This window comes from Rhinopithecus roxellana, chromosome 6, assembly GCF_007565055.1.
Source record: "Rhinopithecus roxellana isolate Shanxi Qingling chromosome 6, ASM756505v1, whole genome shotgun sequence".
In the NCBI taxonomy this organism is placed as follows: domain Eukaryota; kingdom Metazoa; phylum Chordata; class Mammalia; order Primates; family Cercopithecidae; genus Rhinopithecus; species Rhinopithecus roxellana.
In genome coordinates, this window is record NC_044554.1 from 120,260,978 (window position 1) to 120,288,652 (window position 27,675).

Here is a 27,675-nt window from a genome sequence, read left to right on the forward strand (position 1 = left end):
TGATCGCACAACCACTCCCATGGAATGCGGTGGGTGATAGGTTCATTTACATCAGAGAAAAGGCAGCATGGAAGAGTGCAACCGCTGTACACATATTCACGTAGTGGAAATTAGAATCAAGGTCTTTCTCCAAAAAACAACAATGTAGTAGGGAAAAGTGTTGATTTGGGGGAAATAGACCTCAGTCAAGTCCAGTGGACTGACTGTACATGGTATTCAGCACCCAGGAAGCTGGACTCAGTGATGACCAGGATTGCACTACGAACATTCCACATTCTGTCTAGAACATTAGGGATTCTAAGGTTCTGCTGATTATGCTGGTATCCAGGGCTTACAAGTGGCAGCCTCAGGACCTGGGGCTGTGGTAGGTCACAGTCCCTGAGCGGGTCTCAGTGTCCAACACTGTAGCTGGTGCCTGCCAGGTTCCCAGTGGCTGGGGTCACCAGGTCTGAAGAGAGATGTGCTGGGTGCGGGCATGGGGCCAGATCCTCCTGCCAGTTTTTCTCTCCCTCTTTCTTATCCAGTTGCTTATCAGCTTCTCAGAGAATGGTTTTTTCCACAGCCCCAGGAACAATCAGAAACCAAGAGATCAGACTGAAGAGGGTGAGTGATCCGGAGTCCTGAGGCGGGTGCCCCACATGCTCCAGCGTAGTTTTTCCTTTTAATTGTGCCATCCTGGTGCACTGGAATTTTCATCTCAAAAGTTGTCATTTGGTGTTGGTGGGAAGACATTTTAAAGGCTCTAGATGGTTTTGGTGAAACTCGGTTAAATTGGACTCAGATTAATTTGGTTTATCTGAAATATGAAAGGAGGATTCAAACAGTTTTAAATTTGAGGAAAAGCATGGTTTCTCCCTCATCACTTTTTGCATGACCTATGGCATATAAGCTTTTTGTTGTGATTAAGTTGTTGGGTTTTGTTCTAATCAAACCCACTCAATGGTCATAGTTCCTTTTTCTTAAGTTTTTAAAGATCTTAGTTAATAAAATGCTTTATTTGTTCTTTTTCATAAAAAAAAAAAAAAAAAAACAAATTACTTCAGTTTGGAGGCATCTCTTGGTTTCCCTTTCCAAATGAAAAAAATTTGAAATGTTAAAAGTCATGCTGAGTTAAATTCATGAACCTGGAAATAAGGTTTTTAGTATCCTAAATTGGAACTGTATAGACAAAATAAGAGACAGAATTTGAATTACTTGGAAAGTGTCCTGTAAAGCCAAGATTGCCATTTTTACAAAGACAATGAGACAGAATAACTATTGCTGTCTGGTTTCCAGAGTAGAAAAGAATGTTAGTATCTGTAAGTAAATCAGTCTTCCTTATTAAAACCAAACCCACAGTTCTCAGCGTTGCACTGAAATAAGAATCTCCTTTGAGGGGTAGGGTTGGGGGGATGCTGAATTAAAACACCTAGCTTGTTTTCTTTGGTTTCGTCTTTCCCATAGATTTCTCTTTTTTAACCTCGTGGTCACCCCTATACGTACTCTAAGAGAAATAGTGTTCCAGTGCCATCCTGGCCCCTTCTCCCAACAAACAGCACCTAAAAGCATAGGTCCAAACATAGAAACAAATTATTCATTTTGTTCCCTAGCAAACTTGGACTCATACTGGAAATTTTTCACAAGACTTTATCAAAATACTGATGAAGAACAAAAAAAAAAAAAAAAAAAAAAAAAAAGGAAAGAAAGCAAACAAATAAAATAAATAAAAAAACACAGATAAGATAATCTCCAAAGATGGAAGTTTCTGTTGCTAGCTAACTCACTTCTAGGGCTGGCCAGCTGGAGTTCATGTTTCTAAGGAAACAGCTTGCCTGCCAAGGGCCTCCCCTGAATGCTTGCATCTTAGTCTCGGGCCAGTTCCCCTTAGTGCTTGCATTTAATCTTCCCATCTAACAAGGATATGGTTTCTTAGACATCATGACACTTTTCACTTCCAAAACTGAGAAGGGGCTTCTAAGTCTTCACGAGATCCTCATCTATGTCCCAGATTATGCCCTGAGTGACAGGCAACAGACAGGACTTTGTGAAGGATCGCACATCAAGTGAGACCTCCCGCTAAGCAGGTTGTTTTGATCCCCAGGGCTTCTAACTCTGATGTTCATTTACATTTGAGAGCTTAGTAATCAATATTTCAAGAAATTATAGTAAGCACTTGATGCAACTTTAGGTTAATCTTCTAGAATCTAATGAATGGATTAAAAAATATACTGAAACCTAGATAATTTTATTCACTAGAAGTAACCAGACAACAAAGGGGCATAGTGCAAAAAATAAGTGGCAACTAAGGAAAGAACTGGAAGATTCTGGATCAGAACAGAATAGCACAGCATGGCAAGACTCCAAACGTTACCACCCTCTCTTAGAGGTAACTAATGGGTCACTATAATACAAGAACTTTTATTGATTCTCCCAAATCTGGAGAGAAACAAATTAAGTGGGTATCCTATTCTTTATCTTATTCTGAAGATGAGAAGGGGAAATGGCTACTGAAGAGAAATAAGTGGAATGAGGACCTGAAGAGAGAGGGCCTGACTCTCTGATGGAAACTCAGGTTCCTGAGTTATAAGCTGGATTTGAGGGCAGATCAAGGGTCCAAAGAAACCCCTTCATAGGCTTTAGCAAACCTTGGCATTGAAAAACGACAAACCTCAAAAGAGAGAGCAGAGTCAGACATTCTAACAAAGCCTGGCACAGCCTCATTTGAGTTCTCCCCCCTGTCTAATGCTGAAAACAATGGGGTGAATAGAACCTAAAATGCCATAAAACTGTAGCTTCTTGAAAAAAATCTCAAGGATCGTGGTAAGGTTGTTAAGATCTCATCTACACTGTATCAGAACAAATGGAAGGTCTGAACAGAGCTATGTAATCATTAATAGAATGAAAACAATAGAGCAACTGTGTAAACCCTGCACAGCAAAATAAAGAAATAAAGGACTATATGATAGCATGCAAACACACACACACACACACACACACACACACGCCCCCCAAATAATCTACCCTAGAAGAGAACACAACTCAAGAAACATGAAAATTTCCCACAAGTGCTTTGAGCTAGAGAACAATCAAACAAGAAATATTCAGTGAAACAAGCCTCGAAGTCGATAGCAAGATATCAGAATGAAATTAAAAGGCAGACAGCTCCAAGGAAATAAACTGAAGGTCAAATAATTTGAATATAAGGCAAGGCTTCTGAGTTTTCTCTCTTCATTTGTTTATTTCTGCTAATGGTGAACACACCAAGAATATTTGTCACATACTGTAAGCTTACTGTAGTGGTCTCTGGTAGCTGCCTCATTCCTCTGTCCTCTAGCCTAGGGGGTGCTGTTATCTGGGAGGAGGTGGGACTTTGCTTTCTTTCACCTGGTAAACTTCTCAGCCTCTTTCATCATCTTCATACCCAACCTCGGTACTAAGTTCCCAGTGTTATGTATACACAAAGTGATTTCTGTTTTCCTGGTTGGATCCTAACTTCATATAGCCATCTTTAAGACAAAAAGTGCTTTCAAATTTTGACCAGCAAGCAGGTATTAGGAGGATTAGAGCATTGACACTAAGGTTTAAATGCTGATGGGGAACCAGGAGAGAAACCTGGTATACCACTTCTGGCTGAGGTAAAGGAAGGCTGAGATAATAAAAATCTCATATGGGTTGAAGGGGAATCTGAAAACATTAGGAACTTGTGACTCACTTTCTAGAGTTTACTCTGAATCCACTGGTCTCACAGATAGCATGAGGCTAACATGGCTCCCAAACAGTAGGTAATAGTAGCAGGAAGAAGTATCTTAGCAAATGGACTCAAGGACTGCATGTCAGAATCCCTTGGACATAAGAATTTTGTAGGGAAAAGAGTAGAGAGCCCTAAAATTCCCAATATAGTGGGTGGGGTACAGGCAAGGCAGCTCTTGCAAGAGGTGGCAAAATTGAAGAGGGAAAGGTCTTTCCCAGAGAATACTGGACCTCATGTCTAGAAACCACAGCAGGACCACAGATACTAGACATGACACTCCCTAAGAAGTGGACAGGTGAGATTCACACAGTGAGGCTAGTAAGGAAAGAGGAGGGGACTCAGTCCAGTCACACCCTAGTACCAGGGCAACACATAGCCTTTGCTCCCAGACAAGTATAGCATCCCCAAGGTAAAGGGGGAAGGAGCAAACCCTACATTTAGCTAAACGTTTATTCAAAGGAGGATGAATTAATTGACTGAGATTGCAAGTTTATGGTTTTCTGCCACTAGCAGAAATGGGGGATTTGACATTATGCTGAATTGTGATGTAAAACTGAATTCTGATATTGAGAGACCTAGATCAAATCCCACCTCTTCTATGATGCCTTCCTTTAGTCCACCTAATCTGAGTGAATAGTTGCTCCTATACTTAGCTGCGCCTCTCTGACAGTACTTGTTTCACCAGAGAGGCAGAAGAACACAGTTATCACAGGCAGCAGTTCACACTGGCTGGACTCCCCTCCCAGCTCTGTTGCTTACTAGGCCCACATTTTCTGTGTCACAATTTCCTTATCAGTAGAATAAGAATAAAATAGTATCTTCTGTAAATGGTTGTTGTGAGGATCAAATGAGTTAATCTATGTTATGCACTCAGAACATTTTCTAGTACATGGTAAGTTTTCAATAAACATTATGCAGTCATGTGTTGCTTAATGACAGAGGGGTATCCTGAGAAATGCATAGTTAGGCAATTTCATCATTGTGTGAATGTCATAGAGTGTACTTACACAAACCTCGATAGTATAGCCTACTGTACACCTAGGCTAGATTAGCCTATTGCTCCTAGGCTGCAAACCTATACAGCATGTTACTATGCTGAATACTACAGGCAATTGTAACACGATGGTAAGTATTTGTGTATCTAAACTTACCTAAACATAGAAATGGAATAGTAAAAATATACAGTATTATAATCTGAAGGGATCACCATCCTATATGCAGTCTGTTGACCAAGATAATGTTATGCAGCACATGACTAGATATAGAGATAGAGACATATATTTTGACAGTGCTGGAAAACAAGATGAGAGCCGGAAAATGTTAAGAATCCCTGAGAAACAGAAATTGAGATAGACTAATGGAGAAAGCCACAGCCTAAAACACACATAAGAGAAGACTAATGTAAGAGTGGTTTCTGGGGTTGCTCCAAGCTCAGCAGCAGTGAATACAAAGAGCATGAGGGAGTTGTGCAGCAGCTTCCTGGGAACTGATCTTAAAGCACTATAGCTGGTTGCCTCTCCACCTTCTCAATTGTCTCAAGAAGCAGGCAGCAGAGGCAGCAGAGGCAACTGCTCTAGGTTAACAATGAATGTGAATTATTGGCCTAGAAAGGCAGGAAGAGATATACTACCAACACACTGAACTTGGCAGCATGTCCCAATCCTCGCCCACACCACAGAGGTGGAAATAGCCTATATACATACACCTAAATCCTAACTTGATTGTGCTAACACAATCAAGAATCATGAAACCCAATAAAGGAAAGAACCAATTTATTAAAACACATTTAATAGAGGGGAAAAAACACCTTGAAATTAGAAACTTCTCTTATAGAAAATGGCAAGGACTAACAAGATTCCAAAGGAAATGACTAAGCTAGCAAGTAGAGTGGCTTGCCACAACTCCATAGGTGCTAAAAGTAGACAGTAAGACTCAATGGATCAGTGCCGGACGGTTTATTACTCATAGCACAGCCAACAGCAGGAACGTCGGTATGGCAGCACCAAATCTCCTGCCCCCAAGTCCCATAGAGCAAAGCAATGTATACAGATTGTGCTTACGAATGCAGCCAGTTGCACTGGAGCTAAGGAACCTAGGACTAAGAGCTTATGAACTTTTATGGCAAGCAGTAAAAAATCTAGTCCCTGGGGAGTAATTGTGACTATAGTCACACTGTGGTTGCCTTGACCTATTTAATTGACTGTGTTACCAGATACAGAGTAAGTGCAAGGTCAGAGGATAATTAGGCCAAGAAGTTTGGCACACTTATCTAGGAAATCCAGAGATGCTCAGGGTCTAGGATGGATGCCTCTCTCAGCACTATGATTAGTATTCTCATGGGGATATCCATGAACAGGCTATTCTGGAAAAGATTACAAATCTTGGAAATTAAAAATATAATAAACACAAACAGCTGAAGAGTGAATTAGCTAGCTCAATAATTGAGCCATGGAATTCTTACAGAATGCAGTATAAAAGAACAAGAGATAACCTGTAGAAAAAAGAGACAAGAGTTCATGCCAACATTAATGTAATAGGAGTTTCAGGAGGAGAGGAATGGAAGAGAGGAACTAAAGAAAAATATACAAAAAAAATCTTTGGGCGGGACGTGGTGGCTCACGCCTATAATCCCAGCACTTTGGGGGGCCAAGGCGGGCGGATCACGAGGTCAGGAGATGGCCAACATGATGAAACCCTGTCTCTACTAAAAATGTAAAAATTAGCCAGGTGTGGTGGCACACACTTGTAGTCCCAGCTACTTGGGAGGCGGAGGCAGAAGAATTGCTTGAACCCAGGAGGCAGAGGTTGCAGTGAGCTGAGATCACGCTACTGCACACTAGCCTGGTGACAGAATGAGACTCTGCCAAAAAAAAAAGAAGACGAAAAAATATCTTTAAAGTTTTGAAAAAAATGGCGTTGAAACTAGAACATATTAACAGACTAAGCCAGCTGTGCTCTAGAAGGTGTACAAAATAAAAACATTTGGACACTTGAAGAGTCAAAGAGTTTATCATTCACAGACATCTGAAAAAAATACTCAAGAATATAATCCAGCAAAATGAAAAATGAATCCAAGGGGAAAATGTGGGATTCAAGAAAGAGTAGTAAGCAAAGAAACTAGTAAAATGAAGAGTTAATTCTAAATAATTTATTGTAAGTCAACAGCAATTTAAATATGTCTAATAATCATTAATAACTTTAATAGTAGTTAAAATTCCATCTGATTTCTGAAATCCATATGATACAGAAATCATATGGAAGTTTAACTGCTATTAAGTAGTTAAATTATTTAATTGGGAAGTGGTATGGTGAGAAAGAGAAGAGTAAAAACATATTAGGATCTTTGTCTAGGTTGAGAATGTAGATCCTGATTAAATGATGATAGAGAGATGCATATAAAATATCTCCCCAAATTTTTAAAATAACAGCTCAGGAATAGAAATAGAATGTGTATTTTGAAGCCACTAGAGAAAATAAAGGAATAAAGAATAAATAGATGGAATAGGATATACCTTACAAATGCTACTGAAAAAGAAAGCAAGTGTAGCAATATTATATAAAACAGAATTTAAGTAAAAGAAACCATTAAGTCAAAGAAAAAGTGATATACCATATTGACATGTAGTACAGTATACCAAGATGACGTATGACAAACCTTTATTCACCTAACAACATAAGTTTTCAAATAGATGTAACAGGTAAATAAAATATAAGAAGAAATGTAATATATAAAATCTTAGTATTTTACATATACTCCCCATTGTTTTTTTCTCTTAGCTGTTCTTGAAAAATTTTCCCTTGCAGATAAACTTTATTTTTGTATTATTAATGTATTGCAATGCCAATAAAAAATTTTGTTTTGATATTTGGCATAATATATTTTGATGCCAGGTATGTCTAGGCATTTGAAAATATGATTCTTCACCTTTAGGGTGAAAGAATCTGGTACCTGATAATGCCATGGAGATAGCTAGAACCTTGTTCTTTAGGAATAGAACAGAAGAAAGAACCTACTGATTCACGTAACACATAGGTCAGCTGTATCCTCATTAGTTTTCCAATAAGGGCAAAAATGAATATTAAAGAGATGGCTGGTTAGTTATACAAATGCTCAATCTAAACCTCAACCATGGAGGTTGAGCAGGCCATTTACTGACATATTGTGTTGAGGAGGGATCTTCATCTCTTCGCTCTTCGCCAAAACTCATTTCCCATCTAATCAGGAGAAAAGCATCAGACAAATCCTAGTTGAGGGGCATTCTACAAAATATCTGAAAGGACTGAGGACAGTAGTCCTCAAAACTGTCAATATCATGAAAAACAAGGCAAGAGTGAGACATTGTCGCAGACCAGAGGAGATATGATGACTAAAGGCAATGTGGTATTCTGGATGGGATCTTGGAAAAGAAAAACGACGTTGGTGTAAAGACTGGTGAAATTCTGATAAAACCTGGAGTTTAGTTAAAAGTCAAGTGCCAGTGTTAGTTTCTTGGTTTCGATTAATGTACCATAGTAGTGTAAGGTATTAACAATAGGAGGGCCAGCGCAGTGGCTCATGCCTGTAATCCCAGCACTTTGGGAGGCTGAGGCTGGCGGATCACGAGGTCAGGAGACAAGACCATCCTGGCTAACATGGTGAAACCCTGTCTCTACTAAAAATATAAAAAATTAGCCAGGCATGGTGGTGGGCTCCTGTAGTACCAGCTACTCGGGAGGCTGAGGCAGGAGAATGGCGTGAACCCGGGAGGTGGAGCTGGCAGTGAGTGGAGATCATGCCACTGCACTCCAGCCTGGGCAACAGAGTGACTCCGTCTCAAAAAAAGAAAAAAAAAAAAAAAATTGGAAAACTGAATGAAGGGTATACAGAAACTCCCTGTAGAATCTTTACAGTTTTTCTGTAAATCTGAAATTATTCCAAAATAAAAACTTTAGTTTACAAAAAAGCTGTGGGAAACACGTAGAACTCTGAGAACAGTGGCCAAGTCATGAGTCCTCTGTTTCCCTGCTTCTGCCTCCTGAAAGGAGCCTGAGGCCAGCTGTCCTTCACATAGCTAAGGCAGCAGAATCTTTACCATTCACCTTGCCTTTTCTTTCACTCAACTTTCCCATGGGTATTTCAAGGACACTTTCAGCTAGGAGGAAGTAACATTCAATAGGACTTAATTTAAAAACTGAACTGTAAAATTTTTTCCCCAGCCAAATCAGATCTGCATCCAATCAAACAATTTGAAATTAAATAGAAAGGTCTGACCTTTCCCACGGAGCCTGAGAACTCTGCCCCCAAAATAATACAGAGAGCAACTTTATTGTTGCTGTATCACAAAACAACTAGTACATTAATTCCAGACCCTTTCTTTAAGGAGATTTTGCAGTAATAAAATGAGGCATTGAAATGCTTTTTTCCAAATTCATAGTTTTTATTCTAGAACTTTCAAATGTAAATCACACTGTTTGTGTTTCCATAAAACTAGAGGAATGAAAATCCTCACTTGGGAGAAGTTTTTAAAGCTTTGTGGCAAAAAAAGATGGGGAATTAATTTTTTTTTAACTATTTAAAGGGTTAGTTAAGTAGGAATATCTTGGCAATACCATCCTGAATAACAACACTTGATATTTTAAAATACAATGGAGTTGCCAATTTGTTTTTCCTTACTGTGTTTTGGGGGTTGTTTTTCAGAACTTGGCTCATCAAAGTTGGATGATGCCATTTCATGTTTTTCCAAGAAATAGGAGAAAAGACTTACGATTAAGAGGATTTATACAGTACTGGTGGGGGTCTAAATACATTAAAATAATGAAGTAAAATGCTGAGGCATGGATGAATATGGCTTAAAACAGGAATGACTAAGTGAAATGCACTTTTACGTAAAATTGAGCAATAAAAAGGATTTGTATTAATTTTGGACTTAATTTTTTTTTCTTGTAGAATGTGCTATAAAGAAGAGTTGTCAATTGTGCACAAAAGATAAGAAAGTAAGTTAACTTTCTTATGAGGAAATTGTTCTGGGAACATTATAAAGTCACAATTTACAATTGTCATTGAAAAGATATGCTGAACTTCGTTTTACACAATTTTTTAATAACAGGGATGACTCATAACAGTTATTAAGATCTATTTATGTATTTCAAACCATTCTTTGAGGATCTAGAAATAAACAATGGAGATAATTAAGTACAAACATGTACTTCCTTCTGGAAAATTATACTTCAAAAAGAAAAGAATTATTTGCTTGAAAAAAATTATACTGAAATTTTGGAATAATTTTTGCAAGTAAAGGAAAAGATACATCTTTTGAGATGTGGTGACGATTTCCTTCCCACTTCTATTTCCTAAAGACTAGAAAGAATGACATACCATTCCTTAACCACAATGTAGCTGGATTCCTCTTCTTTGATGATTAAATGTCTGAAATCATTGCTCTTCACTTCAGATTTGGAAGAAAGCAGAAATGCTATAAGTTATGAGGGAAATGGCCACTTTGTGTCACAGACAGGTTTGCAGCAAGCTGCATAAAAACCACTGTAGTCTAACTTGTGTTGGATAACTGACAACACCAAAAACAGAAGCTTGAAGTCACTACTTAGAAAAGGGCACACTCTAGTAGTTGCTGTCTCTCATAGTGATCTGGACATACACCCTCTGCCCTGTCTTATCTTCCCCTAAGAAGATAAACATCTATCACTCGTCTACTTTAATGAGGACCTGGGCTTCTGGCTCATGGCATTCTCCACCCAGTTTGTACTACCATTGCCTTACATGCTTTCCACAGCCAGCGATGACCCAGACATACTCTGTCTCAGTGTCCTGCCTTCCTCAACCCTGTGTAGTAAGACATCACTTCTGTGGCATCTCTGAACCCTGCACAATCTACATTGGCTTTTACATTCTCACTACCTTATACTGTACCTACTCTTTAGCCTCAACAAGACAAGAACATCCTCTAGTCCTTCAACACTCTTCTTTTCCCTTCAGTTTATTGGCCCTCTCCAATGGACTTCCTTCCCTCCTGTGAATTCTCATGGCTGTTCACCTGAATGCAATATTCTTCCAGTTTTTGTTGTTGTTAAATGTTTTATAATGGAAAATTTCATATATACCAATAAAGAAAGCAATATAATAAAGCTTTATACCCCAAAGAACCATCTTGACCAACTTTTTTCAATGTATGCTCTTCCCTGCTAAATGTATTATTTTGAAGCAAATGATGATATGGATACCATATCATTTTACTTAAAAATATTTAAGCATATATTTCTAATTGATATTTTACCTTAAATATTACAAGTTCATCCACGATCATACCTAAAAGTTAACAATATAATCTTAATATCATCAGGCACCCAGAAAATAATAAATTTGTCTTGTTGAGTCATTTTTGTTTGTTTGTTTGAATCACATTCGTACATTGCAATTGGCTGATATATACCTTAAGTATCTTTTAATCTATATGTTCCTTCTCCCTTTTTATTTTCTTTTTTGCAACTTATTTGTTGGAGAAACTAGATTGTCCTATTCGGTTTCTCATAGTCTGGATTTTGCTGGTCACATCCCAAAAGGATTTGGATTAATTTTGGACTGAATTCCAAAAGGATTTGGATTAATTTTGGACTTTTATCATGTTCCTCTTTTCCCTGTTCTTTTGTTCTTATAAACTGATACTTAGATATAAAGGCTTTATCAGATTCTGTTTAATTTTTTGGTAGGAATGCTTCATGCTGAGAGGCCCTTCGTTAGGAGGTAGATAAGATTTATTGTCTAGCGTTTGATGATATTAGCAACCAACAATGATCCTTGCCTAGATCGATTATTTCCCTAGGAGTTGTAAAAACTACTTCTACTTTGATGGCTTTGCTCTCTCTTTTTTTAATTTTAATTTTTTTTTTTTTGTGGGTACATAGTAGGTGTACATATTTATGGGGAACATGAGATGTTTTGATACAGGCATGCAATGCGTACACCCTCTTATTTTTAACGGCATACACCCTCGTATTTTTAATGGCACTGGACCCACATTCCACAGCTCCAATTGGTCCTCTGGTTTATATTTTCGTTTGCTATGCATCACTAGCTGATTGCTGCTTGAGCATATTTCATCAACATCTGGATGAATAAAGCTACAAAGTCACAATTTCTGGTCTCACCTGAGCCCAAATACTACCTATCACTTGCTTTTGGTTAGCGATATTGCCTAAAATTTCCCACAGCAGCAATTCCCCCATCCCATCAATATCAACAGATGCATTCATCTCCAATTTTATGGAAAAAATTGAGGCCTTAGGTGTAAACTTCATTCCCTGACTGATAACATTGCTGTCATTTTTCCCATCATTACCTGTTCTTATCCCTCCTTTTAGAGGAAGAATACCTTCTGCACTTCCCCTATACCTCTCTTTTGGATTTGAACATGTACATTTTTGAATTGTAACTCGTATCATTTAAATTGTTTTTATGCTCACCTTCCCCTTGTTCTCAGCTCCTTAAGGACACAGTCCATGTTTTATTCATCTTTATATCTCTAATACCTCACACATTTCCCACACATGGCAAGCATTCAGTAACTATTGAATTAACTCTTGAGCCATTCAAAGAAGGGTAAATTAATTCAGTATACTCTACAGTGTAACACGGTAGAGAATTTTTAAAATTTTTCTAAATATCATTCATTATGGAAATACTGGGAGTATGTGAATTTGAGTGTAATTTTAAAAAGATTTCCTGTACCTCATAGGAATGAACTAAGAGATAATTCCACATGGTCAACACAGAATTAGGAGGATGAACAGATGTCTTGGTTGGTATATTGTGCTGCTTTATGTCCACTTCTCCATGGACCTGGAGAATATATATATACCAACTCCTTTTCATTTCCCAAAATATTCCAATTTGTATGATAAGTGACATGTTTATTCTTCTTGACTGTAAGGGAATCTTCTTTAGATTCTATCTGAAACATTTCCTGATGATTTCATAGTATAGGACTAGCCTTCCTAGAGTTAGAAAACATTCTTACCAAAAACCCATCCATAAAAATCACATTTACAACCCCCCGATACACACACAACTCATAAACATAGCATATGAAAAACATATTATATTTTTGCTGATATTTTATATTAGAAATAAAATTTCAAAAATCAGGCTAATTAAAAAAGATGAAGCATCTTGTAATCTGTGCTTTTATTGTTATTCAGAGTCATTATGCATCCCTGTTGCATGCTTGGAATGAAAGTTCTCAATCATGGTGTCACAATGGTGAGACTTGTCATAAGTAAATTTTTTTTTTTTTTTTTTTTGCTTTTTGCTAATGAATATCATAAGATTGTGGCCAACTGACTTAAATAAAATCAGAGTAGATTCTAGGTTTTCTCTATAATCACATCTTTCTCACTAATTGTGACCTGATATGGATGGTTGGTTGAGACAAAAAGGAGTCAAGTTATAGTAAGCCTAGTGAGATTTTTGAATCTCCCACAACCTCACAGTTCATATGAAATGACCGTTACTCACATGCTTGTAAAATGCATTTATAAATGTCGTATCTTACCACTCACAAAGAGATGCCCACTTTGATATTTATTTTTCTGAAAAATTGTGTGTGTTTGTGTGTGTGTGTGTGTGTGGTAGGGCATGGAGTCGAGGAGAGTGGACAAGGTGATGGATCCGAATCTGGATATGCCAGCGAACATGTGGACATCACCTGTTGGGAGTCCTTCAGCTGGAAAAAATATATGGACAACCAGTATCATGGATTATTTCCCATGGCAACTATTCCCAGCCCTTTACCACTGTTAGCGTGATCCTCCTTTCAGAGTTTGACTTTCCTTGAGAATTTTAAGACCATCTGGCAGGTTCAAGTTTCCTCATTTTTCACCAGAACCAATTCAATATCTTTTCTCTTATATTAACTTTCCCCTTGAGAAATCGGTTCTCATTTCTGAGGTGAATCCCTTAGTCCTCACCTCTATCTATGTGTCATACTCAGAAACGCATGCACATTCAGAAACTCAAAGCCTTTCTCATTTCCTTGTTCCCTCTATGACAAATCCAGCCTATTTCTGTGCATTGGTTTCCTTCTGAGTTCTGACAAAATGGAAAAAAACAAACAAAACCAAATCTTCTCTTTGTTTCTTCCTAGAAGCTGAAGTACTTATTCTGTGCTTATTCTACCATTGCTTCCCTATCACACAGTGTGATTTAATCCTTAGCAACCTGATTTAGAGGTTACAAAAGACTCAATAACCAAATGCAACAACCTTTCAAAGTAATCACTCATTCTTTTTGGAAACTTGCTCCTTCCTTGGCGATCTTGGCTTTATACAGGCCCTATTTCTTCCCTCACCATTTTGTTTCCTTTACCAATTCCTCTTCTTCATTTTCCTGAAGGAGTGCATTCCTTCATCTCCTAAATGAGCGCATTTCTTCACACTGTGTCCTCACCCTTGTGCCATGTCTTTCACAGTCCTGGTCTCTGCCACAAACTGCGTATAAAGAAACTTAAATCTAACGATCACCAACAGTGATGCTCACAGCTGCTTGATTGCCATTTCTTTCTGGATAGTTTTTTTTTTTTTTTTTTAATCACATCATGCTCAAAATTTCTTTAACTTAGTTTATAATTTTGCCTTCCCCAAAGAAGCTCATGTTCTTTACTTGTTTATTTCTGGTACCATTATCCCATAATTTTAGAAATCATTGGCTTTTTTTTTTCTTTTTTTTCCTCCATCTGCTCTCCATTCTTTTCTTTCACCTGGAACAATCCTGGATTTTCTACACACCCCATTCCCCAACCACTGGTATAATATTAAGCCATTTGCTTTATACAATCTTAAATCACTAAATATTGTTATGTACCTTCCCACTTTCTGCATGTTTTAATTTTAATGATATTTTTATTAAAATAGCAATTGTGATGTCCATATAAGCTTAATAAAACAGCTCTACCCTAAAATGAGTACTATAATTTTCCCATGAGAACATAATAACCATCACTCTAAAGCCTTTTAGCTGGCTCCTCAGTTGTCACACTCCAAAGAGGCTGATGGCTTCATATTTACACGGGTTATTTTCCTTAGCTACAAGAAAAAATCACGTAATTTACCTTAAATTATACATTACCAATTTAGGAATGTTGACTATATTATACTGTTCTTGGGGGCAATGTGAAGTTCTGGTCTTTGATAACTTTCTAGATTTAGTTAAGGTATTAGTCACATATTTTTGTGGTAAGGGACAGCAGCCAAACTCAAACTAATTTAATAAAAAGGGGAATTCATTGGCTCACAATATTGGGAAGACCAGGTGTGGCCTTGCCTTCTTGCACAACTGAACCAAAGGATGTCCTTCTCATTTTCCTCTTTTCTTTCATCTCTCAGCTCTGCCTCCCTCTGGGAATTGACTTTATTTTCTCTTGTGGTAAATGGACATTCTGCATACAGCTGGGCAAGGGGCTGGCTGCCAGCAGATCTAACCCAATGTCTGTAACTCAAAGAGTTGTAACTTAAAGATTCTGATTGGCCCTATTGGGGTTTTATGTCTGGTCCAGCATTTGTTACTAGGCTACTGCCTGGGTCAAAAGACCATTCCAGTAGTAGGAATAGGGTAAGGGAAAACTGATTGGCAGCCACCGGACCACACAGGGTTTGGGGAAGAGGTCCTCAGTAGAAGAGGGTGTGATTACCAGAAAAAGAAGAATGGGGACACAAAGTAGCAGAGAGATTTTAAAAATAAAAGACTTCAGTCTATTATTTTTCCCCCTTGACCTTTCAGGACAGACATATTCTATTTTCTCCATCCCCATATTTTAAAAAATGCTCCTGGCAAAATAATGCAACTAAATCTCAACTGCAATTGGACTTACCCAAGGTCACTATCAGCTTCTGCCCCCAGTTCTAAGTCTGAAATCTCTGAGAGATGTGCATTACTCTTGACTGTGTTTGAATACAGCTCCATGCACTCCTTCAAGTTAGCTATATAATCAGTTAAACCAACTCCCAAAGACCCACTATTCAACAGAAGAGAGAAAGCAGGATGACAACAGTAAACACTCCCATTTAGAAGGAGGATAGTGGCCAATAGTCCTATAATATGTTCCAAGTCTGTAATACATTGTTGAGTTTCCCTGGCTGCGCGGTGAGTTGTTGGTCACCAGTCTAGCTGCTATCGAAGGAGTCCACTCTCCATTATTCTCTGAGCTCCAACCACAGAGAGGCATAGGGGAGATTGTCTCTTCTGGGGACTGCACTTCTTTAGGAGCTCGCTTGTGGTGGACTTGGTTATTGGAGCCTGGGAATCAGCTTAGCACTTAAGTGCGCATAGCTCTTAGCTGTAGGTTCAGGTTTTTTTCTGGCACTTCATTTCCCTGAAAATCCTACTAGATCTTGGACTTGATTCCTAGAGACTCTGAGTACTAATAACCAAGGCCAGAAGTCTCTGTGGGCTGTAATCTTTGAATCTAGACCTTATCTTTGTAGTTCCAGTCTTTCGGCAACCGTCCAGGAGGACAAGATTCATTCAGTGAAAGTGACTTCAATCTTAGATTTGACTGAATGGCTTGATTTGACCTTTAGTCTTGTCCAGCATGAAACAAAAGCTGGCCTGTGTCTAAGGGGTGGTTCTTTACGTTGGAGTGAATCATTACCTCTGCTGGTCCCAGGATGTACAGCAAGAATTGATCAGCAGTGTCTGGGTTCAATCTTACAGGATTGGTTACCAGCATGGAACTATGCTACTTAGGTTAGAACCCAGGCTCCCCTATTTAGTAGGTATGCGATCTTATGTAAGTCATTTAACTTCTCTGCGCCTTCTTGTTCTCATCTATAAAATGGACATAATAGTACCTAGATCACCGGGTTGTCATCAGTATGAAGTGAGTGGATATATATAAAAGACTTAGAATATAGTACCTGTCACATGGTAGGCCCTATGTAAGTGACAGCCATTTTTACCGCTTTGTCTTTTTTTTTTTTTTTTTCACTTTTCCAGGTTATTCTGGTTTTACCTCCCATAATATTTTTCACCTTATGCCTTGCTTAAGGGACTTAGAATTCCATTTTCCTATTTCTGCGTGATTATCTGAGCACCAGTGAGCAGTAACAGAGGAGCAATCCCAAAGGAAAGAGTCGGGGATGCAGGCAAGAGGAATGGAAAGAGTAATAGAGAGATTTTAAAAACCATTTACCGCAGTTCTTATTACTACTTTGTGAAATAATATCTTTGGTTTTGTTTCCTAAATGTAGAGTCTGAGAAAGGGGTTCAAGTGCATGTGATTTTTGAGTGACTGCTCTTCAGCAAAAATCCTATGGAGTGAGAGACTCAGGGAAGATAAGGGGAAGAGCGAAGAAAAGATGAGGTCTTGGCTAAAGCTCGCTCTTGGCCTGAATCATGGGCAGCCCTTGGGCAAAAAATGTCACAAGGTAGAGTTGTCCCTGACTTGAGGCAAGGATGCCCACTGTTTGGAACCCCATGTCAGTCAGTCACTGGCCTGGGGAAATAGTAACCTCGTGGGCTAGGTGGTCCCCATCATCATCCAAGAAAAGGAGAAGCTGTGAGACATTGGGAGCCAAAACTTTTTGCAGCTGAGGTTTAGATGCATGGGTCTGACAAAGGAGATCTCAAGAAGTTACCAAAGGCATCTACTACAAATAATAATAATAATAATAATAATAATGGCTATTATTTATTGAATACTTACTGAATTAGTACTAAAAACTTCCTGGGATTGTGGTTATTATACTTGGACACCACTTTTATTTTTCTCTTTCCAAATATAGTGTATTTGGTGTAGTGAAGAAAAAACATGCAAAAAATACTGTTTTCCATACTTCGGGTGTAAATTCAGTTCTATATATTGGTTAAACTGTGCAGGTGAGTTGTCCTTATTTAAATTTTTATGTTCTTTATTTCAATTGACTTTCAAACGCTAGTGATTTGCTACATTTGAAGGATTATAAATTATTACATTTGCTTTACATATTAAAATATAGCAAGTCCAAACCACCATGGCACATGTATACCTATGTAATAAACCTGCACGTTCTGCACATGTATCCCAGAACTTTAAGTAAAATAAAAATAAAAATACAGCAAGTCCAGGGATGTTCATTGGTCTTTCCTCCTGATATAGGCTTACTGGTTGTTTGCAGCAAAGTATTCATTCAAATTAAGTGAACATTCATTTTGATTGGTGGATGCTTTGCCATACCAGTAGCTGAATACTTTAAATTTCCATTTCTAAAATCTCCAGCGTATGATATCCATAACCCACTTAAAGGATGTTTATATTCTTATGTCATTTTAGAAATTCCAGGATTTTTTAAATAAGCTAGTCCTGGTCTGAGGATATGTTGTACCTAGAACCATTGCTATAACTTATATTTTTTCAGCTAATGTATTCTACACTGAGAATTGCTATTCAGAATAATGATTAACTAGGAGTGAACAAATATTAATCATCAAAGAATCTTTAAGTTATACTGAAATGTTGGACTTTCGGTATGTTATACAATATTTACCAAGGCAGGAAACGTACCAGCACCATTTAAGAAGTTTTCTTAAAGAATGGAAACAAAAAGCTTTCTAGGTAAATTCTAGCTATGTGAAAAAATCCAGTCTAGAACAACCAGTTGTCTTCTTTTTTCCTTCAGTGAAGTAAAAAGATATAAATTTTGCCCTCAAATCTCTGTTTCAGGTACTATCAGGTATATTTAAATCACACGTGTTTTTGCCTTATAAAGAAGTTACACTTTGTTTAACTAGTATGAGCACAAACTCTAGTCTCCTATTTCATGTTTGCCCTTCTAGTTTCATTTTATAACACACCAAGCTAACAAACTACATTGTGCTTACTGAGATAAGAAAAAAAGTTTACAAGGGGTAGAAATCTGATTTCTCAGCAAGCATTGATTGTCTCTTTGGTAATGGACTGCTGAAATTCAAACAATAAACCATTCTCTGCTATCTAGATGTATCTTTAGAGATATACCAGCCTGAGGGATTTGTTGTTTTATCTATTAAGATAGTACCAGAAATGAGTTTAGAGGTAAAATAAAGAAAAATTAAGCCAGTAGCCTCATAGTTCACTAATTTAAAAATAAGTAAATCAAATGTTACCTCCTTTAGCAACCCAGATTATTTTTAAATGTTAGTGATTGTTGTGTTAATGGTAGTTTTATTGGAATATGTAATGTATGTTATTGTATCATTACTTTCAATAATCATTTGTTAAAGAATCACATTGCATGATATTAGAAAAGATGAAAATAGCAGAAATTGCTGATGTTCTTTTAACTTAAAATATATTTCTTTTTATACATTTCAGTTGACATGTTTGGAATCATGATGCTTCTACTCATTGCAATACTAATTACAGGATTCATTTGGTACTGCTGCGCCTATCACTTTTACCTGCAGGAGTATGCTCATTTTATTCTTATTAAGAATGCACTTTGGGGTAATACCATTGAAGAGAATACTAAGCTAGTCATCAGGAAGTGTTTTGCCTTTTTTATGTAATAAAAATAATATATCCACATGATAAGGAAAAAACATCCAAAAAGTACGGAAATTGTAAAATGAAAAAAAAAAAGTTTTACTTTCTCATCCCCCACCCCACCTCTAATACTGTCTTCCCAGAAGCAATCCTTTTAGTATGGTTGTATTTGTAGTTCTTCTGTAGTTACCTCCATATATTTGATTTGGATGGTTATGTTTTCTTTTCATGATTTATTAATTTTAGATGTTATCTATTGACCCCCCAATCATTAAAGCAGAAAAATTTATCTTGCACTATACACATTTTTATTTTTATTTATTTTTTTGCTATTAGTAGGTATTATCATTGTGTTATTTTTGGGTTGTTACTATCTTTTTCATTATTTTTAGTTATTAGATCTTAAGATTACTAATATTTCTCCTGTTGACTTTGAGTAATCAATTTAATTCTTTGTTTCTATATCTCAATCCTTCTCCTGTTAAAGATAAGAAAATTTGGATCCCTATACTTCCTTCCATTTATCCTCTCTTCCCTCTTATCTCCTAAATTCTATAAGCTTTCTCATTAATTTGACCTTGTCAAATGTGTAATATTTACATTCTGTTCTGTGGCTATAATTATGTCTTGAAATGCTTACTCCATAATTTGAGTCTAAAATTTGTTAACTACTAAAAAGGATAACACATATTTATACATGATTGTATAAATATTGTTTAATAAACAACCAAAGTGGAGTAAGAAATATAGTTCTGTGCCACTAACCTATATTGCTTGAAAAAGAATTATCAAGTGCCAAGATCAAATAGATTCTCTTTTCTTACTCTTTATTTCATGAAATCATGCTACATTTCAGCTTACTTCATGTTACTTAATTGTGACTTTCCTATACAGCTTTTGCACTTTCTAGAGTTTTAAATTATCTTCATTATTTCTCGTTAACAAAAACACATGTATCTTTATTCTCATCACTGTGATCATTCATCTTTGTATTTGCTAAAATACATTCATTTTCTTCTTATAAATATTCTTCTTAAAGTCTTCTGACTTCCTGCTTTAACATGCAAAAATTAGTTTCTTTTTACTGCTGTACTGAATTAGGAGAATTTGGGGGGTCCCATATCTTCCTCTTTTTAGGGTTTATTTTTTCCTTTTGGTGGAGTACCTCCTCAAGTGAATTTTTCAAAGGGAGTTCACAGGAGGTTTGGAGAGTATTTGCATAGTCCATTACATATCAACAAATTAGTTTTTTCTCCTTCATCCCAATATGATATTATTTTCTTTCTTCAGATTATACCCTTTTTATAAGAAGGAATTGTAGACAAGATAGACAGGACCCAAAAATAAGATAAATGCACATGTATAGGTCAATCTGGAAGTAAAATGTGCTTATAAAAAGATAAGGTAAGTCAACATAATGCTTGCAGGAAAGAAAAAAAAAAAGAAAAGGTAAGGATTGGCCAATGTTCCATTTGCTTGTTTAGGACCTCAACTTGGTCAATAACTTTGTATTTTTCTGGCTTAGAGATGGTCTTTTCCTTATTAACATACAAAGACAAGGTAGGATAGAATGGAAGGTATTCCTTATTTTTCCCCTCCGAAACAAGCATACACATATACACATGCAAATCAGAAAGACGAACCAATAGGGCACATTACATATGTGACAAGGATCTGTTTTGTAATTTTTTAAATATATATTTTCTTCTTAGGATCCTGGCTCCTTGTAAGTGTCATCACTTTTTTATATAGTATTTATAAGTAGCAAATTCTGCCCATAAGAATAGGGGCCTGAGCAAATAACCATCACTGAAGCTTCTTTTATCCACATTTTAAATGAAAAACCCTGAAGCCTCTCTGCAAATATGGTCCAACAACTGTACTCAGTTCTGGTTTAACTCTGCTGTATATCCACCATCTCTTCTTTCTGAATTTCTTCAAGAGATCTTCTAGACCTTGTTAATTCAATGAGTGCTGTATTCTGTAGAGGAATTTATCTTCTTAAGGACTTACTGCACTTCATAAACCAAAGATCCTGGTTAGGTTTTAGAAACATGACTCTTTTAAAAAAAATAGAATGACCAATGAAATATCAAAATACTTATAGGTACATTTGATCTAATGTTATTATTCAGCAGTTATGCTTATAAAAATTAAAGCACTTTAAAAAGTTCCAAATGTTAGAGAATACAAGTGTTTCACTGTCCATGTACTTGATGCCTCCTTCATTGTCATCTATTCTTTTAACAAATATTTATTGAGTATTTATTATCTACTAAGCAATGTCATTGTCATAGGGATATAGCAATAAGCAAGAAAGATCAGGCTGGGCGTGCTGGCTCACACCTGTAATCCCAGCACTTTGAGAGACTGAGGTGGGCAGATCACCTGAGGTCAGGAGTTTGAGACCAGCCTGGTCAACATGGTAAAACCCCATCTCTACTAAAAATACAAAACTTAGCTGGGCATGGTGTCACGCACCTGTGGTCCCAGCTACTCAGGAGGCCGAGGCAGGAGAATCACTTGAATTCAGGAGGCAGAGGTTGCAGTGAGCTGAGATCATATACCACTGCACTCCAGCCTGGGTGACATAGTGAGACTCCATCTACGAAAAAAAAGGAAAAAAAAAAAAAAAGGAAATGTCAAACCCTAGCCTTCATGGAGCTTATAACTAAGGGGACACAGACAAGTAAACAAGCAATTGTTAATTCTATTTCTAGTTTATGGATATTTTAAATGATATTCCATTTATTTTAATAGCTTTTCTTAATAAAATGTTTTAATTCTCCTGGTGGAGGGATAAAAGAAGAATTTAATAAAGCAGTGATAGAATATTGCATAAGACCGGGTGCAGTGGCTCACGCCTGTAATCCTAACACTTTGGGAGGCTGAGGTGGGTGGATCACTTGAGGCCAGGAGTTCAAGACCAGCCTGGCCAACATGATAAAACCCCGTCTCTACTAAAAATACAAAAATTAACTGGGTGTGGTGTCGAGTGCCTGTAATCCCAGCTACTCAGGTGGCTGAGGCACAGGAATTGCTTGAACCCAGGAGGTGGAGGTTGCAGTGAGCTGAGCTGAGATCGTGCCACTGTACTTCCAGCCTGGGTGACAGAGCAAGACTCTGTCTCAAAAATAATTAAAAAATAAAAAAAGGAGTCTAATGAAAAAAATAGTTCCAACTATAACTTTTACTGTTCTGAAAATAAGCCTAATTCTAAATTCATCATCATTTTGAACAGAAATCGTGTCTATTTTTATGGAAGACGAGAAACAGTTCCTGTTCCCAACTGCAGTGCTACTGGCAAGTGTTTTCATTTATTTGATAGAGCGTCCCAGACTCCTTCAGTAACAGCTTGTTCCCTTGTTCCAAACATCAAAATTAAAGTATGAGTAGGGGCCAGGTGCAGTGACTCACACCTGTAATCTCAATGCTTTGAAATGCCAAGGTGGGAGGATTTGCTTGAGGCTAGAAATTCGAAGTTATGATGACCACCTTGCATTGCATACATATTGCACCACTGCATTCCAGCGTGGGCTCAGAGGAAGACCCTGTCTCTGAAAACAACAATAACAAAAATCAAAGTATGGTAGGACTCATAACAATAGATTTCATTTTTCCCATTTCCATGATACATTTTGGTAACCTCAATAGCTAGACCGGAATTGGTAAAATTACAATATTGATAGAGAAGGGCTAAAATTTTCCAACCCAGTTGGGGATATTCATAGCTTCCCCTGCTACCCCAACTCCCACTCCACAAAAGCAACCCAACAAAAGATGATCTTTGTCTTCAGGAATTCTTGCAGGCTTTCCCAGATTAATTCACTTCATCTTACCTAGTTCCTTGGCTAACCTACTATCCACTCTCCTCAACTCGATTCTAAACTTTCCCTCACTTACAAAGCTTTCCCTTGTCCGGGACTCAAATCTCGGCTTCCTTTGACTGATCACCTACAGTTCCTGGGCAGGCACTCCCAATCCTCTACTCAGGTCTGGATCCTGAAAGCCCAACTGGAGTCAAAATCATGATTCCCCTGTTCACTTAATTGGACTACAAGAAAAATTTTACATCATAATAATATATGACTGAGGAAAGAGTACTGCATAGTCCTTTATAATTACTATTAAAAAATAACTTTGCGGGGTGGGGGTCTCCAGATTATTTTAGTGCTTTGGGCTGCAGGGGCATAATAATAGGGAATGTAGAAAAACCCAGGACCCATACTTTTAGGTTGCAAAATCTGGATGGGAAGCAGGGTAAACCTTTTAGGGTAACAATGAAATGGTAAGCACATACACACTCCTTTGTCAACTCCTAGACCTTGTTATGTAGAAATTGTTTGGGTGATAACGGGATCATGAAATGTTTCAAAAAGCTATTTTAGGTCAGGAGCCAGTGTAGGGCAAATGCTGCTTCTTCTGAAGGTTGAAATTAAACCAGGGGGCTGCAGAGAATAATGCTGCATTTCAATTTTTCCCCATCCATTTTAAATTCCACAGCACATTGACCCAGGAAAAACACTGAAAAGAGCACAAGATTAGGTATTTATTTAGTTTAGGTAGACACAGTTATCTTTTCACAGATTGAGAATTGTCAGATTCATTGTAGGGAATAAAGTGTAGTCAAATTCACAAGGCAGGATGATTTTTTACCCATGAGAGAGCCCAGTGGGAATGCCTACATTAAAGGCTTGAGTAAGCAAAACAGGGTTCTGAAAAGAAATTGAGAAGAAGATGAAAAAGTGGGAGACTGTGGTGTCATAGACATCAAGAGAAAGGGGTCTGAAGATGGAGGGAGAGAGATTCATGAGTGTCCTCTGGACTTACACATTAGGAGATGATTGGTAAGATATTTGCATATGGTAGTTTTCAGAGTATTTATGCAAGACATAGAATAAGCAGGCTTCTGACTGTGGAATAGGAAAATACGGAGCCTATAAAATGTTATGTACACTGCGATACTCCTCACCTGTGAAGACAGTTATTTTTCAGGATTGGTGGTAATAGTGCCCTTCTTGGTCCACACTTCTTTCCTAGAAAATGAATTCAGAAGATGGTGTGCTGGGATTAGGGATTCATTAAGCATTCATTAAGCATCCACAGCTTTTCTGTAACTGGAGACAACTAGTCTTGTGGTCAAGTTGATAGTACCTTAAGTCACTTGAACCCTAAATATTAAAATAGCAACAATATTAAAATCTCAGAAATCTTTTTATTATTCATGAATGTTTCATGTTTAACATTTTAAAAATTATATAAGTTTTTATTGACTTTTCCTAGACAGAATTTGAAAAGATAAATTTATTTTCTCTTATAGCATATGATGAATAGATAATTAAAAATAGATCTTCCAGAAAGAGCAGAAGGAAGTTTCTTCAATGGTAAGGTTTCAAATTATATTGCGTGAATTTTCTGCGTGCCATTTTCTCCCTTTTATTAAGCAACTTTCAGGAATATCATTAGAATTATTAAGAAAGAAAATGGAAATCAAATCTGTAAAATGTAGGCAGATTTTCAATGCTGGAAACATGTAATAGAAGGCAGCAGAAGGCCAGGCACAGTGGCTGATCTCTGTAATCCCAGCACTCTGGGAGGTGGAGGAGGGAGGATCACTTGAGGCCAGGAGTTCGAGACTAGCCAGGACAATATAGTGAGATTCCATGTCTACAAAAAAATTTAAAAGTAAGCCAGTGTGGTGCCTCACACCTGTAGTCCTAACTACTTGGTAAGCCAAGGTGAGATCACTTAAGCTAAGTTCAAGACCAGCCTGGGCAATACAGCAAGACCCCATCGTTACAAACAATAAAAAAAATTAGCTGGGCATGGTTGCATGTGTCTGTAGTCCCAGCTCCCCAGGAGGCTGAGGTGGGAGGATTGCTTGAGCTCAAGAGTTGGAGGTTGTAGTGAGTTATGATTGCACCGCTGCATTTCAGCCTGGGTGACAAAGAGACCCCCATCAACCCCTCCCCACCCAACCCCTGCTATGAAAAGGGAAGGCAGCAGAAAGTGGAGATATAACAGTTCAGACTGCCTTTGTTGAAATCTGGTCTTTCCATTTATTAAGACAAGTAACTTAATATGTTTGTGCCTTAGTTCCTAATTTGTTAATATTACCTAAAAACAGTGACTAAATTATTGTTTTGGTGACTTTGAGGACAAAATGAGATTTTATAGCTAAAATTTCTAGAACTACCCCAACACTCAGTAAGTCCTTAATAAGTGTCAATTGTTACTACTGTAATCACAGAATCTCAACACTGAAGGCACCTAAAGTTCATCCTACCCAACACCTCTTCCAGTGCTGGAATCCTCTTAACATCTACGGCATGTCAAATGATGGACAGCTAGGGACTATCCTTTGGATTACAACATAGTTACAAATTTGGCTTTGTGTGTGTATGTATGTGTGTGCACATTTGCCTTTCAGCAAGGTTAAACATACAGGCATGCTTTCATTGCCATCTCCTACTTCCACCTGCACAGAAAGGAGGTCCCTAGCTAGAGGCACATTCCATAATTCTATAGCTTTTGAATGAGTCAGTGCAGGTTAATAGGAGAGAGAGGGAAGAGAATGCAAGTCCTTCCAGAAGCCTACAGAGCCTCCTGGAGAATCTCTAGGGAAGAGACAATATGTATCAGTTTTAAAGTTTTGTAGAGTGACCGTGTATCTTCCAAACTGGGCCCATTTTAAGAGTGAAAGGGCCACTGTTAAGAATTATGCTAGGAGAGCAGGTGAAAACCAAGGCTGCCCTGGGCAAACAACAGCAAGAAATGATGCTTAACACCCAATGTTGCAAGGAAAATGTGCACATTTATTTGTTGTTGTTGGGATTGGGCATTTATACAAACTTTTTATAAGACAATCTCTCAGTATCTATTAAAATTTGGGGTTGGGGGGAGTACTCTTTGACCTGGTAATTCCATTATTAGAGATTTTCCCCACTGACATAAATGATCCTTTTAATGTGACACTGAATTCAGTTTGCTGGTATTTTGTGAAGAATTTTGCACCTATATTCATCAGGGATATTAGCCCACAATTTTCTTTTCTCATAGTGTCTTTGTCTGGCTTGGGTTTCAGGATAGTACTGGCCTCACTAAATGCATTGAGAAGGATTCCCTTTTCAATTTTTCAGAAGAGTTGAGAAGGATTGGTATTAGTTATTTAAATGGTAGAATTCAGCAGTGAAGCCATGAGATTGTGGGGTTTTCTTTTATGGGAGACCGTTTATTACTGATTCAATCTTGTTACTCATTATTTGTCTGTTCAGATTTTCTATTTCTTAATAATTCAATCTGGGTGTGTTGTATTTGTCTAGGAATGCATTCATTTCTTCTAGGCTATCCCATTTGTTGGTGTATGATTCTTCACAGTATCTCGTAATCTTTCATATTTCTGTGGTATCAGTTGTAATGTCTTCTCTTTCATTTCTGATTTTATTTAAGTCTCTCTCTTCTTTTGTAGTTTATCTAAAGGGTTGGCCATTTTGTTTATCTTTTCAAAACACTAACCATTAATTTTGTTAATTTTTTACTTTTAATTTTAATTTTTTAACTATTCTTACCATAATAGTATAATTTTCAGTTTTGTTGATTCTTTCTATTGTTTTTCTAGTGTCTATCTTATTTCTGCCCTGATCTTTATTATTTCCTTCCTTTTATTAACTTTGGGCATAGTTTGTTCTTTTTCTAGTTCTTTGATATGTAACATAAGGTTATTAATTTGAGATCTTTCTTTTTTTATGTAAGCATGATTGTTATTAACTTCCCTCTAAGAATTACTTTTGCTGCATCCCATAAATTTTGGTATATTGTGTTTTTATTTTCATTTGCTTTCCATGTTTTTTTTTTTTTTTTTTTTTTTTTTTTTTTCTCCTTGGTTATTCAGAGAATGTTGCTTAATTTCCATGTTTTGTGAATTTTCCAAATTTCTTCTTGTTAATTGATTTCTAGTTTCATACCATCATGGTGAGAAAAGATACTTGATATGATTTAAATCTTCTTACATTTGTAAAACCTTGTTTTGTGGCCTAACATATGGTCTATCTTAGATAGTGTTCCGTGTGTGCTGAAGAAGAATGTCAGTCAGGTGCAGTGGCTCATATCGGTAATCCCAACAATTTGTGATGTTGAGGCAGGAGGATTGCTTAAGGCCAGGAGTTTGAAACCAGCCTGGTCAACAGAGCAAGATCTCATCTCTACAAAATAAAAGTTAAAAAGTTTTTTTAACTTCCAGCCTACTAGGAAGGGTGAGGCAGGAGGATCCCTTGAGCCCAACAGGTTGAGGTTGCAGTGAACCAGGATCCTACCGCTGTACTCCAGCCTGAGCGACAGAGCAAGACCCTGTTAAAGAAAAGAAGAGGAAGAAGAAGAAAGAAGAAGAAGAAAGAAGAAGAAGAAAGAAGGAGAAGAAGAAAGAAGAAAGAAGAAGAAGAAAAAGAAGAGGAAGAAGAA

At 37.3% G+C, this 27,675-nt stretch overlaps 1 protein-coding gene across 1 annotated transcript; it reads left to right on the forward strand.

Moving 5' to 3' along the window:
- The first annotated feature begins 458 nt into the window (after nucleotides 1–458).
- Nucleotides 459–22,610, forward strand: LOC115898201. The gene is made up of 5 exons (XM_030932024.1): nucleotides 459–603; nucleotides 9,657–9,703; nucleotides 17,501–17,594; nucleotides 19,048–19,141; nucleotides 22,451–22,610. Exons 1-5 carry the CDS (start codon nucleotides 459–461, stop codon nucleotides 22,608–22,610), a joined length of 540 nt encoding a protein of 179 aa, XP_030787884.1.
- The last annotated feature ends 5,065 nt before the right edge of the window (nucleotides 22,611–27,675 follow it).

Coding starts and splice junctions, on each gene's coding strand:
- LOC115898201 (XM_030932024.1), top strand. CDS start 459: ATGTGCTGGGTGCGGGCATGGGGCCAGATCCTCCTGCCAGTTTTTCTC. Junction 9,704..17,500: donor TGTGCACAAAAGATAAGAAA/GTAAGTTAACTT, acceptor TTCCAAATATAG/TGTATTTGGTGTAGTGAAGA. Junction 17,595..19,047: donor ATATTGGTTAAACTGTGCAG/GTGAGTTGTCCT, acceptor TATACATTTCAG/TTGACATGTTTGGAATCATG.